We start from the raw sequence: 16,173 nt of genomic DNA on the forward strand, positions 1-16,173 counted from the left end.
AATTATCAAGTGTCTGAGGCTGGATTTGATCCCAGGTACTCCTGACTCCAAGGCTGGTGCTCTATTCACTGCGCCACCTAGCCTCCCCCTATGTTACATATTCTTGCTATTAATGTGTGTATTAGTGGAAGAGTGCCAACAGAGGGGACTAATTCATGGGAGATACAACTAATACCGGATATTGAAGTAGATGTTTTGTTGCAATTTTCTTGTTTAAGTATTTCTGCTATGGCTTTGATCTTAGTTTTATTAGTGCAGACTATTCCCCAAATTTTAGGGCAGCATATTTCCCCTAAAGATCAACTACTTTCACCCTTCAAAAATCTCCTGCCACACTCCTTAAAATTATAGCTCACAAGTTCACTCTTAAGTGTTTATCTTTAATATTCAACCAGATGTCACAGTTACTCAAAGCAAAGGCATTTTGGTGAAACAACATACAAAATATATCCTCTCTAAACTTAGGGTGCTCACTCCCCTAAATATCCCAGCATCACTAGAAAAAAGGTAATCCATAGTGTTCATAAATGGAGAGGCTGCCAGCTGTCACCCCACTTCGATCAATGTTTTCTCATGTTGTGCATCAATTTGTCCTCCTGGCCATCTACTCATTAAGTTACTATACTGGACCTGGACCTTGGCAAGTCTTATATTCCTGATTTTTAGTCATAGTCTCCTCTGCAACTTCTATCTTAGCTACACTCGTGGCCTAAGGTACTATTATGTTCATTCGGAAAGTACTACAAATCATACCCTAGGACCAATAGAAGTCCTAGCTGTTGAGACTGTCATCTCCTGAGTAGGAGACTCCCAAAAGTGGGACTCTCAAATCTTCTCATTAATTTCTTCATTCTGCAACTAGACTGTATTTATACTAGAAGCTGCCAGATGCAGTTCTGACAGAGGATATTGTCTATGGAAAAGAAAAGTGTAGGAAGATAAAGTACAATTCACCTAACACTCTAAGAGGAACAAGGGAAAAGAAAAATAGCAAACTCTGATGAACTCTTACTGCAGAACTGAACTACTTAGAATGGGAACAACTTGTTTTTTTTATATGGGTCACAAAGAGTATATTTGATCACATTCAATCAATGGAAGTTGCTGTGTTCATCAATCCCCTTCATCTGATGACTAATGCCCTGTAATGCCATCAAACTGATTAAGGAACTTTACATTTTGTTTAGGCATCTACTTTATTTTCTTTATCAGGTTATTTAGAAAACTCTACAATTTGATGAAGGATTGATTTTTCTCCTTTGTCCACTCAAATGGCAAAGATAATAAAGCACAGATATGTTAGTGGTGCTGCATAAAGATAGATGCACTAGTATACTGTGAATTAGTCCAGCCATTCTGGAAAACTATTCGTATAAAAATCTGAAAAAAAAAAGTCACTAGAATATATCCTTCCTTCCTAACTACATATAGACAAGAAGATAGAAAGAACAATCCTGTACATATAAAATATTCATAGCAGCAAGTTTTTTGGGAACATGAAACTGCAAACAAAGTGGAGGTCCTATAATTAAAGAATGGCTAGATAAATTCTGGTACATGAATATAATAGGTCATTATTAAGTCATCCTAGAGAAATATGGAAAAATATATGAACTTCTATAGCACAAAATAAAAAGAACTAGGTACAGAGGCACCATAACATTTGATTGTTTTTTAATTTTTGGTTTTCTTAACTTCAATCCAGACCTCATCTCTCTTGTTCTTTGAACAATTTAAAGTAAGGTCTTTTTTTTTTTTTGCAAGACAATGGGGTTAAGTGGCTTGCCCAAGGCCACACAGCTAAGTAATAATTAAGTGTCTGAGGCCAGATTTAAACTCAAGTACTCCTGACTCCAGGGTTGGTTCTCTATCCACTGCGCCACCTAGCCGCCCCTAAAGTGAGGTCTTTTTAATACATATGTAAAGGTCCATAGGTAATATGCACATGTTGATATAAATCTAATGATGTGTTATTTTTTCTTAGACTGTGTTTTAATTTCAAATTAATAATAATACTGCCTTACACTCTAGTCATTATGCAGACTTCAGAGATGAGCTGTGGCTGCCAGTGCATCGCTTTCCAAATTAAAAACCCTTTTTTGCTTTTTGGAGGTATATTGAAACATATTCAATTTTCAGAACAAGAAGTTGCCCTAGACATTTCTCAAGATAGAGCTCTGTATTTAAGAAATTAATTCTAATTCTTATTATAAAGTGCCAGAATTGATGAGGATCAAATACAGAAAATATATTTTTCCCAGAAATTAATCTAGATTGTCCCTCCACTGGGTGTCCATATTCTAGTTTGAATATGACATTGATGAACCAAAACCAAAATGATTGGCTGCTAAAATCTTCAAGTTCTTCCTGGTCCTTAACCTTCAGGAACCTAGGACAAATATATTAACATGTGTCAAATAACTCAAAGCATGAGTCCCTGATTGGTGCATGAACTAGAACTTCTTGCGTATATATTTTCTGTTTCTTTCCCAACAGCACCTTAATGAAAATTTATTGAAACTTACAACCAAGTTTGAGATAGCAACTGCAGAAAAACTCAAATGTCAGCAAGAAGCTGAAATGACCACAAGTACCATCTCACTTGCAAATCGCCTGGTGAGTCTTAATAGTCAGAGCTTTAATTATCTGAACAGTTTGTTAATTACCACACTAATGCAAAATATATAAACACAAAATAGCAATCTGATTTTGGAGAATTTTTTAAATGTGCTATAAGATAGAAAATATTGTTCTAAAACTGAATGAACTAATATTCAAATCTAATTTTAATTAAATCCTTATTAATATGAGAGGATTTAGATTTACTAAGGCCTTTACAGATATATTAATTTGTTATGTGGTTTCAAGCATATATCAGGCTACATTTCCCTAACTTGTTTGGGTTAGTATGTATATTGCCAAACAATTGATACACACTGGCCATTTGTCAAGCATTTCAAACCCACAGTTAAATTGTACCTGCATCTCTGAGAGACAGGACAGCAAAGCAGTGTTGAGATGCTGCTTCCTATCACCTCCAGGATCAAATATAAAATGCTTTTTCTCATTCAAAGACTTTCATAAGATCTTCCTTCTCCCAATCTTTCCAATCTTGCTCTCCACCATACTTTGTGATCCAGTGTGTTGTTTCTTGAACAAAGTATTCCATATTCCCACTCTGGACATTTTCACTGTCTGTTCTTTCACATATTCATCTCAACCTCCTGGTTTTCCTGAATCACTGAAAGTCCCAGCTAAAACCCCATCTTCTACAGGAAATCCTTCCCAATCTCCTTTAATTCTGGTGCCCTCCCTATGAGATTATCTCCAATTCACCCTATAGATAGCTTGTTTGCAGACAACCCTTTGCATGTTGCCTCCCACATTAGTCTGTGAGCTCATTGAGATCAGCAAATCTCTTTTGTCTTTCTTTGTATCTCCAGTGCTGAACAGTGTACCTTTGATTCATAAATGTTTATTGGGTAGTTGTTTTCTCACTAAGAATCCCAGAAAAGAGTGAAGAGGACAGACAAGGTGGATAGGAAGTAGGGGCTGAAGAAAATGTTGCATTAAAGACTGAGGAGTCATCAGATTTAATAAAACCATGTGCAAAATTCAGATTCATTATTTTATAGTTGAATCACATACAAATTTGGTGCAGGATTCTCAAAACTTTCATTTCATTGACTTTCTAAATGACCCTCACATTAGATTTTGAAAATGAATTCATTAAATGCTTTTTTGTAACTTAAAAATTGACTTAGCTCTTGTGACTCATAGATAAGAACCCTAAAAAGTGGTAAGCATTGAGTAAAAGAAGAAGTCTTAGAAAACTAAAAACCTGGAAAATCATTCATGACTGTGTTAGTACAATAACAAACAACTATTGTAGTGGGAAGAATGAGTCAAATCATTTGACCATCATGTAGACCAATGATCATCAATTGTTTGTTGTTGGCATTGGGATTTTTTGGAGGGAGGGGGTGGTTGATAAAGAGAAAGAATATAAGAAATTAAAAGTAAAAAACAAGAGGGGTTCTGAAATTATATGAATATGAAGGGGTAATGTTTTCTCTGGCTATTCCAGTTTAACTCCCATAAGCACCAAGATTACTGTTGGAGAAAAATAAGTTTCTCCAAACCTGGAAGCCAGTCTGAACAGCTGACACTCACATTGTTGCCTGACTTGATGGAAATGATAGAGGGAATGTCACTTACATACTATCAACATCACTGAAGAACAAACTTAAAAATTTGAAAAGCCTTCTTTGATTTCTGCTGTTTAGGTGGATCAGATACAGTTGTTTGGTCCATGGTTAAAATAATTTTATTTACTTTTACTAAAGTAAATGGCAAGTTGGTGAAGTAAAGAGAGCACTGGGCTAGTACTCTGGAAACATAAACTCTGATTTAATTTCTACTTTTTTAACAGATGTGTGACCTTAGAGAAGTCATTCCCCCAATTCCTGTAAAATAAGGATCTTAGACAAGATACTTTTAAATATCCCTTCTGATTCTAACATTCCATGATTCTCATGCCTTTCTTGGGCTATCATTATAAAGTATTTTCTATTTTTCATTTGAATGGAGCCATGTTATCATTGGCAAGAGTATTATTTCTACCAATGCAAATTATCCAGAACATATACCTCTCCATAAGCTCCTATTTATTTCCCCGAAAATTTATTTTCCCTTCAAACTGCTCAATCTCAAAAGTATTAGTAGCTTCATAGGATTTTAGAATTGGAAGGTTTTTAAGATAATATAGTCCAAATACCTTTTTTTCATAGAAGAAGAAACTATTTACATTTATATGAATTCCTAAAATTTATAAAATATTTTCCTGCTTACAATCTGAGGTATCTTCAAATTAAAAGAATTTGATGAGACCTCAGTGGCTCTCTAATACAACCTACATATGAGAAAAAGTCACCTTTATAATATATTGAACAAATGGTCATCTTGTCTCTGCTTAAAGATGTCCAATGAGTGGAAACTCATTCCCTTCTTTTGGGGTTTTTTTTTTTTGTTTGTTTGTATTTGCAAGACAATGGGATTAAGCAATTTGCCCAAGGTCACCCAACTAGATAATTATTAAATGTCTGAGGTCAATTTGAACTCAGGTCTTTCTGGCTCCAGAGCCAGTGCTCAATTCACTACTTTTTGAAAGGGGAGAGTTCTAATTATTGAGCAATTTTCCTAATATCAAACCTAAATTGGAACTTGTGAAGAGCACACCAACATCAGGAACAACTTGTACACTGGAGCAAGAGGAAGTGCTAGATCATATTGGGATTCCACCAGTTCTGCATTAGAATACAAGTACAGACACAGATGTCAATTGGAAGCTTGTTGCCCTCCACCTAGCTCTGGGTCACTGATCTAGGGCTGAAGTAGGAGGATCCTCCAGAGTAGGGGATCTGTGCCCAGGGTAATGTTCTTTTAGGGAGGCCTTTGACAATGTACCAATAATGGAGAAAGTTAAGAAATCAGCAGAAACAATGGTGTGACTCAAACCCTAAATTCAGAGCAAGTAGCCGATTATGTCACTTAGCCCAGCCTACATAGCAATAACCAAGGCAGGAATCCCAGACCAAAGGAGATCCGATAATTCTAGTACTTTGAACCAACAAACCTATCCAGCTAATTGAAAGGAGCAATCCAGAAACATTCTGTTCTTCCACAGATTCAAACCCAGGTCAGAAACTTGAAGAACTCTGACCAGGAGATCAAGGTCAGACTTCACATGGATCAAACCATTTTGGGAGCACTGAAAGCTTTCAGGACCCAGCAAGGTTCTCAGAGCTTGAGTAACACAGAATTTGGTACCCCAAAAAAGGAGTACTAGAACCAAACTAAACCTTTCCTGCAGAAGCATGGCAGAAGGCAGCTCTGATATCAAGTACAAAATAAGGAAATAGGCTAGAAGAATGGGCAAATTAAAAAAAGGAAAATTTCACCATAATTAACTATTATGGTGGCAGAGTTGCTCAGAACACATATATAGATGAGAAAAACTCCAAATCATCTACAGGAAATGACTCTGAGAAATACAAAGGTTGGGTGCAAAGTGAACTAGAATTATTGGAAGAGAAGATATGAGAATCAAAGCATTATTAATAATGGAATGAGAGAACTTAAGGGAAAATGAAAAATGGAAAGTTATGGAAGAAATAATTGGAAAGAAAATAATCAGCTTGGCATAAAGGGTATGAAACCTGTCAGAGAAAAAACTTCCTGAAAAATAGAATAAAAACCACTGAATTCATGAGACAATAAGAAATATTAAACAAAAAATGTAAAATATAGCAAAAACTATCCTAGAAAACAGATTGAGAAAAAAATCAAAAACCATTGTACTATCTAAATGCTATCACTGAAAAAAAGATCATTGTATTTCAAGTAATCTTAAAAGAAAATTATCCAGATATTATAGAACAAGAAGGCAAAATAGAAAGATCCCCTTCTGAAAGAAATTTCAAAATGACTACTCCCAGGAACATCATAACTAAAAATCAAAAGCTAACACATCAAAGAATATATTGCAAGCAGTGAAAAAAAAAAGAATTCAAGTTTCAAGGAGCCATAGTCAGAATTGCACTTTATAATTTAGCAGTTACCATGAAACAAGTTAACCCTGTATGCTTAGGAGACAGGTGACTCAGTGGATAGAGCACTGGACCTGGAGCCGAACAAGTTCAAATACATCCTCAGACATCTAGTAGCTCTGTGATCCCAACCAAGTCATTTAATCTCTGTTTGTCTTAATCCACTGGAGAAAGAAATCTTAAACCACTCCAGTAGCCTTGCTAAGAAACCCCATGGAGAAACATAATCCATAGGGTCATGAAGAGTTGGATACAACTGAAAAACTATAATGAAAGAGGAGAGGAGAAGTTTGAATATGACATTTCAGAAGGCAATGATATGAACTCATAGCAAAACTGTTTATTTAATGTTGTGGCATGGGGGGGGGGAGGTAAGAGATGGACCTTTAATGAAATAGATTTCCAAGCATTTCTGATGAGAAGATCAGATTTAAGAAGTAACTTTGAGTTTTAAATACAAGAGTGAAGAGGAACATAAAAAAGTAAACATGAATTAACAGGGACTAAAGACATGAGTTAGGTATTCAAAATTGGGGAGATGATAACAGGAATCCTCTCTGAATTCTATTATCAAGGTTCATAGAGGGAATACAATTGGACAAGACCTGGAAGTAGTTCTATTTTGTTTTAAGCATCTTGGTGGGGAGCAGGATGGAAAGAAAGGAGAAGAGTAATTCATTGGGAAAAAAAGAGAAAGGAAGATTTTTTTAATTTTATTTATTTATTTTTGAATTTTACAATTTTTCCCCTAATCTCACTTCCCTCCCCCACAGCCCTCCACAGAAGGCAGTCTGTTAGTCTTTACATTGTTTCCATGCTATACATTGATCTAAGTTGAATGTGCTGAGAGAGATATCACATTTTTTTTAGTTTTTTTTTTTGCAAGGCAAATGGGGTTAAGTGGCCTGCCCAAGGTCACACAACTAGGTAATTATTAAGTGTCTGAGGCTGGATTTGAACTCAGGTACTCCTGACTCCAGGGCTGGTGCTCTATCCACTGCACCACCTAGCTTCCCCTGAGATATCATATTCTTAAGGGGAAAAAAATAAAATATACAAGATAGCAAAAGTACATAATAAGATGTTTTTTTTTAAAAATTAAAGGTCTTTGGTCTTTGTTCAAACTCCACAGTTGTTTCTCTGGATACAGATGGTATTCTCCATTGCAGATACCCCAAAATTATCCTTGAATGTTGCATTGATGGAATGAGCAAGTCCATTAAGATTGATCATCAGCCCCATGTTGCTGTTAGGTTATACAATGTTCTTCTGGTTCTGCTCATCTCACTCAGCATCAGTTCATGCAAACCCTTCTAGGCTTCTCTGAATTCCCATCCTTCCTAGTTTCTAATAGAACAATAGTGTTCCATAACATATATCTACCACAATTTGTTCAGCCATTCCTCAATTGATGGACATTCACTCAATTTCCAATTATTTGCCACCACAAACAGAGCTGCTATCAATATTTTTGTACAAGTGATGTTTTTACTCTTTTTCGTGATCTCTTCAAGGTATAAACCCAGTAGTGGTATTGCTGGATCAAAGCATATGCACATTTTTATGCACAATTCCAAATTGCTCTCCAGAAATGTTGGATGAGTTCACAGCTCCACCAACAATGTATTAGTGTCCCAGATTTCACACATCCCTTCCAACATTGATCATTGTTCTTTCTGGTCATATTGGCCAGTCTGAGAGGTGTGAGGTGGTACCTCAGAGAAGCTTTAATTTGCAAGGAGAAAGGAAGATTAGAGAAAATTATCTCATAAAATCAAGGGGCACCAGTAGTTATCTATGCAAAAAAAGAAGAAAAGAATGGTAGAGTGACTGACATTAGAACCTATATATTTTTATTATAAAAATTCTTATATAAATAGGTCAAAAGAAGAAGACTGTAGAAAGAATAAACACATTTCACTTGACATGGGAAAAGGAGGGAAAGGGGGGAGGGGGAAAAGAAGAATTAAAGAGTGGGTAGGATAAGGGAGGTATTACTACTAAGTAAAAAAAAAAGAGACATAAAAATATGTAAAACTATTTTTAAGGTAACAAAGAATGAGAATATGAGATGATGCCCATAAATTGAAGAATGGATGAACAAGTTATACTATATAAATATTATGGAGTACTATTGTTCTAAATTTTTACCAACATAATAACTAACCAGGATTCCAGATGACCGATGATGATGTGTGCCACCCCCTGATAGAGAGATGAAGGATTCAACATGCAGAATGAGACAAAAATTTTTTGGAAAAAGCCAGTGTAGAAACAACTAAATGACAGCAAGAAGTATGGAAATCGGGGCGGCTAGGTGGTGCAGTGCATAAAGCACCAGCCTTGGAGTCAGGAGTACCTGGGTTCAAATCCATTCTCAGACACTTAATAATTACCTAGCTGTGTGGCCTTGGGCAAGCCATTTAACCCCGTTTGTCTTGCAAAAAAAAAACCTTAAAAAAAAGAAGTATTGAAATGTTTTTAGCATGAACCCCATGTATAATTGAAATAAAAGTCCTTGATTTCTCAAGGTTGGAGTGATGATTGGGAGTAAATAAGTGAATTTGGAGCTCAACATATTTAGAAAAGATTGTTAAAAAAATTTAATGTAATTGGGAAACATTTTAAAAACCATTACAAACATGAATAACAAAGGACAACATCCCAGCCTTGTGTATGTCCAAAAATTATGTTCTATTCTACACTTTTGCTTCTTTTATGTCTATTAAGAGAGGAATACCATATTCCATTATCTATCCTCTGGAGTTCTTCATTTAATTATTTCAGAAGAGACCCCCCCCCAATCAGGTCCTCTCCTATTGTTGACATCTGTATTTAGACATCTATTACGTAACATTTTTTCTTGCCCTTCCTGGTCCCAGCCCAGTGTATTCTAACTTTCTGTACTTTCATGAACATTGTGATATCAAAACTACTATAATTTCCAATTAGACTTTTCACCCTGATCATGGTTGAAAAGAGACGACTTATGTATCATTTCCCCCATATTGCATAAACAATTTATCCATAAGTACAGAAAAGATGGTGTAATGAATAGAGCATTGGTCCTGAAGTTAGGAAAACTCATGTTTCTGATCTGGCCTCTGTCACTCATTAGCCTTTTGACCCTGAGCAAGTCACTTAAAATCTTGCTCTAATTTCCTCATCCATAAAATGAGCTGGAAAAGGACATGGCAAACCACTTATATTTGCTAAGAAAATTGCAAATAGGGTCCCAAGTAGTTGAACATGACTAAAATGATAACATCAATTTTTGTACTTCAAAGTTTGTGTCTGCCCTACATTTGTAGTACAAGTGAGATTAAAAAAAAAAACTAAGCCAAATTTCTCTGAGTAAAATAACATTTTATTAATGGGATGAATCTGAGAACAAGATGGGTCAATGATTTCCTCAGCCAAAGATCTCAAGCAAAGATTCCTTTTATATAATTTGAGCAGCACACAATAAAGAACAGATTTGATGTCATCATGGAAATCAGGGCAATATAATTGGTTAGAAGTTGGAAATGAGGGACTAGCAAGAACCCCCTCCTTCCTTCCTGAGACTAAATAATTTTCATTGTTTGAGTCCACCTGAAAGGCTAAAACCTATGCAAAGCCAACTAGACATTCTAGAAGGAAAGTTTGCTGGTGAAAAGATATTACACTTGACTCCCTTATGTCCACTTTCACCCCCCAAGTTAATCAGAAGTCCTTGAGGCAAGAATAGAACAATGATTATAAAGAGAAAAGGATTTCTAAACTTAACCCATTACAGTAAGCTTTATTCTAAACTAAAAGACAGAGAACCCTGAAGTTATAAGACAAAAATCAATTATAAATTGCATCAATAAAAAAAATATAGAATCAACTCCAAAAAAAGCCAATGTGAAAAATTGTTTTGCTATATGTTTAAAAGTTTGTGATGGTTATTTTTTTCCCTTGTGTTCTAATTGTGAGTGGGAGAGGTTGTGAAAGTGGAACTTAGCTGATTAAAACAAATGAAATATTTTTAAGTGAAAAAGTAGTTTTGATTCCATCTTTACATACTGAACAAGGAATTGAAGGAGAATCAAATCTCAGGGAGAAGGAAAACTAAGTATCAAAATCCTAGCTGTCGTTCTTAAATCTCTGTTCAGTTCTAAGTGAAGAATAATAGCATTTCAACTTCACTGACTAGAGGATTTTCTGTAGTACTCAATAAATGAGTCAACATTATACAGTGTAGAGAGCACTAGACCAGAATTAAAGAACTGAGTTCTGATCCTGACTTAGTTATTAACTAACTTTGTACAACTTACTTCAGATTTCTGAACTATAATGTCCTCTTTTGCAAAATTAGGGAATTGATCTCAAAGGTCCCTTCCTGCAAAGAGTGGACTGATAAAAGTGTATTAACTGACTATGAAGAGAAAAGATATTCCCACACGCACTTTTGAGTTTAACATTTATTAAGATTTTCTCCAGTACTTTCTTAAGTTTAGTCAGTTAACAAAAAATAAATAAATAAGACAAGCCCTGGTTTGTATGATTCTCTGATTTGTGAAGTGTAAATGCTCACACTAAAAATTTAACAGTTGGCTTTCTCAAGCCAGTATGATTTGGTTCCAGCATACTTCTGCTTTTTTGTACCCACATTTTGTGATTTGAGGAAGAGGTAAATATGAGATAATCCCCCAACATCATACAAGTTTACCCTTCATCCTTAAAAAGGACAAACAGCTCTTTTTATAGAAAATCTAGTTCCAAAAATGTCCTTCATATTGTCTTTCTATATGATCAGATTCATTGTATGCAATATACAGTATTAAAGTCTTTTCTCCTTTTCAATCTTTGAAACTTTAGGTTGGAGGTCTTGCCTCTGAAAATGTAAGGTGGGCAGAAGCTATCAAGGACTTCATACAACAAAAGAGTACATTATGTGGAGACATTTTACTGATTACAGCTTTTATTTCTTACCTGGGATACTTTACCAAAAAATATCGTCAAAGCCTTATGGATAATAACTGGAGACCTTACCTGAATCAGTTAAAAGTAAGGAACAGAATAACTGACTGATTATCATAACTCAGACTTGTGAAATTAGAAAGGGATAAATAGTGGTATTCCCACTTCCATGCCAGAGAAACTGAAGGTTCAGATGGCTAAGTGACCTTCTTAATGACACAACAAGAATATTATTGAGTTGACTTATTCTAGCACTTCTGACTAGTGGTAATAGCAACAATAATAGTAAATAATCTTGCTTATTTTAGCTCCCATTTAAATAGTAGGAATAAGAGAGTAGTAATAACTAGTAAAAAGGCTTCTTCTTACACTTTCCCTTCTCTCAGAGAGCCTACTGATTACAGGTGTTAAAAATATGCCCTCTCTCTTAACTCTTGACAATCCTTGAGCTTATAAGAATTCTCTTTTTTAGCCCAGTAAAAAAAGGGGGGGAGGAACTATTGATCTGGAATATTCACTGAGTCCTAAATGTATTGTCTCATAAAATAGAGTTCCTAAAAATCAAAAATTTTATATTTAGTACTGTTTTCTCTTTAAATTCTGAGTTCCAAATATGCTTCACTGGAGTGATGACATACCCTTGAATTCAATGGTTACTTTGTCTCCTGAGAGTGACTTTCCCCCCATCAAGATTTCAATCAATTTACATGGTTTGATCTCTTATCTTAAAAAAGGAGATTCAAATCTTGATGACCTAGAGTGAACTGAGACAAAAGTTAAAGTATGTCCTGATTTGATTGTAATACCATTAAATCAATAGCACTTGATTATCATTCATAACTCCAGAAAATTAATTAACAAAGCATTTTTTCCTGCCTCTTGGCAAAGAAGGAATGATCTATAGGCGCACAAAAGATATGAATTCTCAGACAAAATGGTGTAATTTTGTTTTGCTTGAGTTTACTCTTTGTTATAAGGGAAGAGAGAGTCAACTGTTAACATGCTTGATAGAAATTAGGTAAGAAGTGCGATCAAATTCAGCCTCTGAAACTTACTAATTCTTTGGCCATGGACAAGTCATTTGACCTCAGTTTTCCTTAGGTTCCTTAATTATATAATGAAGATAATAATAGCATCTTCTTCCCATGGTTATCTCAAGAGTTAAATGAAGTGATATTTGTAAAAAGTGCTTAGCAATTAGAAGGTACTATATAAATTATTATTTCCTTTCCTCCCTTTTACTTTTTGTTTGTGGAAGACTTTCTTTTTATTTTTGTTTTGTTTTTGTGGGGAAGAGGTGGTGTGGAATGAGGGGAAGTAATAAAGATGAAAAGAAAGATGTCAATGAAACATTTTAAAAATATGCAAAAGAAAGCAGAACAATGTTCAAAAAGAGATCAGCAGGATAGTATTGGAGCTGCCATATTAAATTGTATGTATATTTTAAAAATGAAAACAAAGATTCATGGCTTCATATGCAATCCTCATTTTTGATTCTTTGCAAATAAAAAGGTTCATGTTTGTCAAATCCAAAACAGAATAAAAAGAAAATTAGAAGAATAATCAGGGGCAGCTAGGTAGTGCAGTGAGCAGAGCATGGTCCTGGAGTCAGTAGGACCTGAGTTCAAATCCAACCTCAGATACTGAATACTTAGCTGTGTGACCTTGGGCAAGTCACTTAACCCCATTCCCTTGTAAAAACCAAATTTAAAAACTCAGTAGGATCTAGAATCAATTAGTATGTAGAAAGCCCAAAAAGAAATAACATATAGATCCCTGATCACCAACATTCAGAGAATCATGAGATCATAGATTTAGATATGGAAGGAAACACAGAAACTATCACATATAACCCTTTCATTTTACACAAAAAGAAACTGAAAGGTTAACTGACTTGGCCAGGGCAGCACAGATTTGAGGCAAGAATTAGAGTCAGGTCTTCCTGACTCCAAGCTCTGCATTGTATCTACTAAACTATTTAACATTGTTCCAAGGCTAGTAATTTTTTAAAAATAAGAAAATAATGAACATACTTTTATTCTTTTGAATGTCAAATTGAAACAGAACCAAAATTGTATGAACATTGTAATAATTTTTGTTGTTTAGTCATTTTTCAGTTGTGTTCAGCTCTTTATGACTCCATTTGGAGTTTCCTTGATAAAGGCACTGCAGTGGGGGGGGGGGGGTAGCTGGGTGGTGCAGTAGATAGAGTACTGGCCCTGGAGTGAGGAGGACCTGAGTTTAAATCCATCCTCAGACACTTAATAATTGCCTAGCTGTGTGATCTTGGGCAAGTCACTTAACGCCCTTGCCTTAAATTAAAAAAAAAGACACTGTAGTAGATTACCATTTCCTTCTCCAGTTCATTTTACAGATGAGGAAATTGAGGCAAGCAAGGTTAAGTGACTTCTGAAGTCTGATTTGAACTCAGGAAGATGAATCTTGACAAGTCCAAGCTTAGCCCTCTATCCACAACACTGCCTAACTGCCCCTAATATATTGTATAATTGTATACAAATATATAGAAAGGGAAGGAGAAAGATGTAAAAGAAAAGAAAGAGAATAAAGGGGAGGCCCAAAGTAATAGGACCTTGATAGACCCAAAAAGAGATATAGAACAAAAGATTTGTTAATTAATTTTTCTATCTTGTTAAATGCTGAAGATTGTGTCATTTCTTGATTAAGATTACAAACATATTAGCCATCAACAAAAACAATTAATTAAATTTATAAAAAAATGGAAGAATCATACTCCAAACCCTTAGCCTGTAGCAAGCCATAAAGAAAGCAATTAATAAAGAAAATGCCCAAAGTTTCCTGTTTCCCTTTGACTTCTTTCTTTTCTTTCCTTTTTTGGAAATATAATAACTCTCAATGCAAATAAATTCCTGATTCTGTTTATATTTTTCTATATCACTTCACATAGATCTTTCTATATATTCTTTATATTTATTATTTTTATGGTATTCATTATATTTCACTTCAGCTCAAAATTTATGACCTAGCTTCACTTTTCATTTTTTATATTTTTATTTTTTATATTTATTATTTATAAATTATTTTTATATATTGATGATCCATAAATAAGTAGCTTTTTAAAAATAACAAATGGAGAGAAGATATAAAATAAGAAAGAGGTTTACTAGATAGGTAGGAATATAAAGGCAAGAAGAAAGAGAGAGTTCAAGTCATTGGCAATTTGTGTGTGAATGCACAAAAAAAGCCAACCTGAGATGGAATGAATTGCTTTGAGCAATAAGGAATTGAGGAGAAAGAAGTAAAGCAAGTGACTGAAAAAATATAAAAGAAAGAAATGAGGTGATGAAGAAGTGATATTGAATCATACTCTCAACTCTAAGTCAATAAGTCTTCCTAGAAGGAGATAGCTAAGTGGATAGAGCACTAGTCCTGGAGTCAGGAGGACCTTAGTTCAAATCCAGCCTCGGACACTTGATACTGACTGACTGTGTGACCTTGACCAAGTCATTTAACCCTACTACCTCACCGGAAAAAAAAAACAAGCAAAAAGCAAAGTCTGCTTAGAACAGCTTAATTGCTTTCAATTTGAATAGTTTATCACAAAACAGAGCAGCCTCTGGAGAAAGTGAAAAAAAGAGAAAGCAATATATGGTACACTCATAACTTTGGGATTTGCTTCTATTTGAATGGAAGATTTCCTTGTGTTGAACAGAAAATAATGCAAACGGAGTTAAAGAAGGCAGACTATGTACTAAGTAGTACTGATTAGTCAAGAAACAATTATGGTAGGCACTATTCTAGGTACTATAATTACAAAGAAAGATAAAAACAGTTCCCACATTCAAGGAACCTATATTCTAATGAGGGATAAATGACTACGTACATATAAGTATATATGGAGATTGAAAGGTAATCAGAGAAGACATTAGCAGTTAGGAGATCTGGAAAGGTCTCCTGGAGAAAACAGGACTCAAGATGAATAATAAAGAAAGCTAGAGAACAGAGGAAAATTATGTAAGAAGGAAGAACATTTCAGACCTGAAAAGGCACAGAATCTTCAACCAATCTTTTCTGTTCAAGGAACTCAAAAAAGCTAATCTTGTTGGATCATTGTATGTGTAGGAGTATGTATATGTTGTTCAGTCATATCTGACTCTTGGTGATTCCATTTGTGGTTTTCTTGGCAAAGATACTAGAATGGTTTGCCACTTCCTTCTCCAGCAATTTTACAGATGAGGAAACTGAGGCAAGCAGGGTTAAGTGACTCACCCAGTGTCACACAGCTAACTCATTCTTGATTCTTCTCAACCTAACTATTGTATTTGGTACTGTTGACTGCTCAACTCCTACATATTCTCTTCTCTCTAGGTTTTTATGTCACCACTTTCTCATAGTTTTTCTCCTAATGACTGTTTTTTCATTCTTATTTACTGTTCCATCATTCCCATCATACCCCCTAACTGTACATGTTCCTCAAAGTTTCACTCTAGACCTTTCTCTCTCTCTCTCTCTCTCTCTCTCTCTCTCTCTCTCTCTCTCTCTCTCTCTCTCCCCCCCCCGTGTGTGTGTGTCTGTGTGTGTGTGTGTGTGTGTGTGTGTGTGTGTGTGTGTGTGTGTGCGCGCACGTAACCTCATCAGA

General features: G+C 35.1%; 1 protein-coding gene across 1 annotated transcript in view; it reads left to right on the forward strand.

Moving 5' to 3' along the window:
* Nucleotides 1-16,173, forward strand: part of DNAH9 (dynein axonemal heavy chain 9) — a 546,775-nt gene that overhangs the window by 405,518 nt on the left and 125,084 nt on the right. The window contains exons 48-49 of the mRNA XM_074225133.1: nt 2,497-2,616; nt 11,454-11,642. Of these exons, the coding sequence (XP_074081234.1) occupies nt 2,497-2,616; nt 11,454-11,642 (309 nt within the window). The remainder of the gene's footprint in view (nt 1-2,496; nt 2,617-11,453; nt 11,643-16,173) is intronic.

The sequence above is a fragment of the Macrotis lagotis genome, chromosome 2 (assembly GCF_037893015.1).
Source record: "Macrotis lagotis isolate mMagLag1 chromosome 2, bilby.v1.9.chrom.fasta, whole genome shotgun sequence".
NCBI classification, from domain to species: domain Eukaryota; kingdom Metazoa; phylum Chordata; class Mammalia; order Peramelemorphia; family Peramelidae; genus Macrotis; species Macrotis lagotis.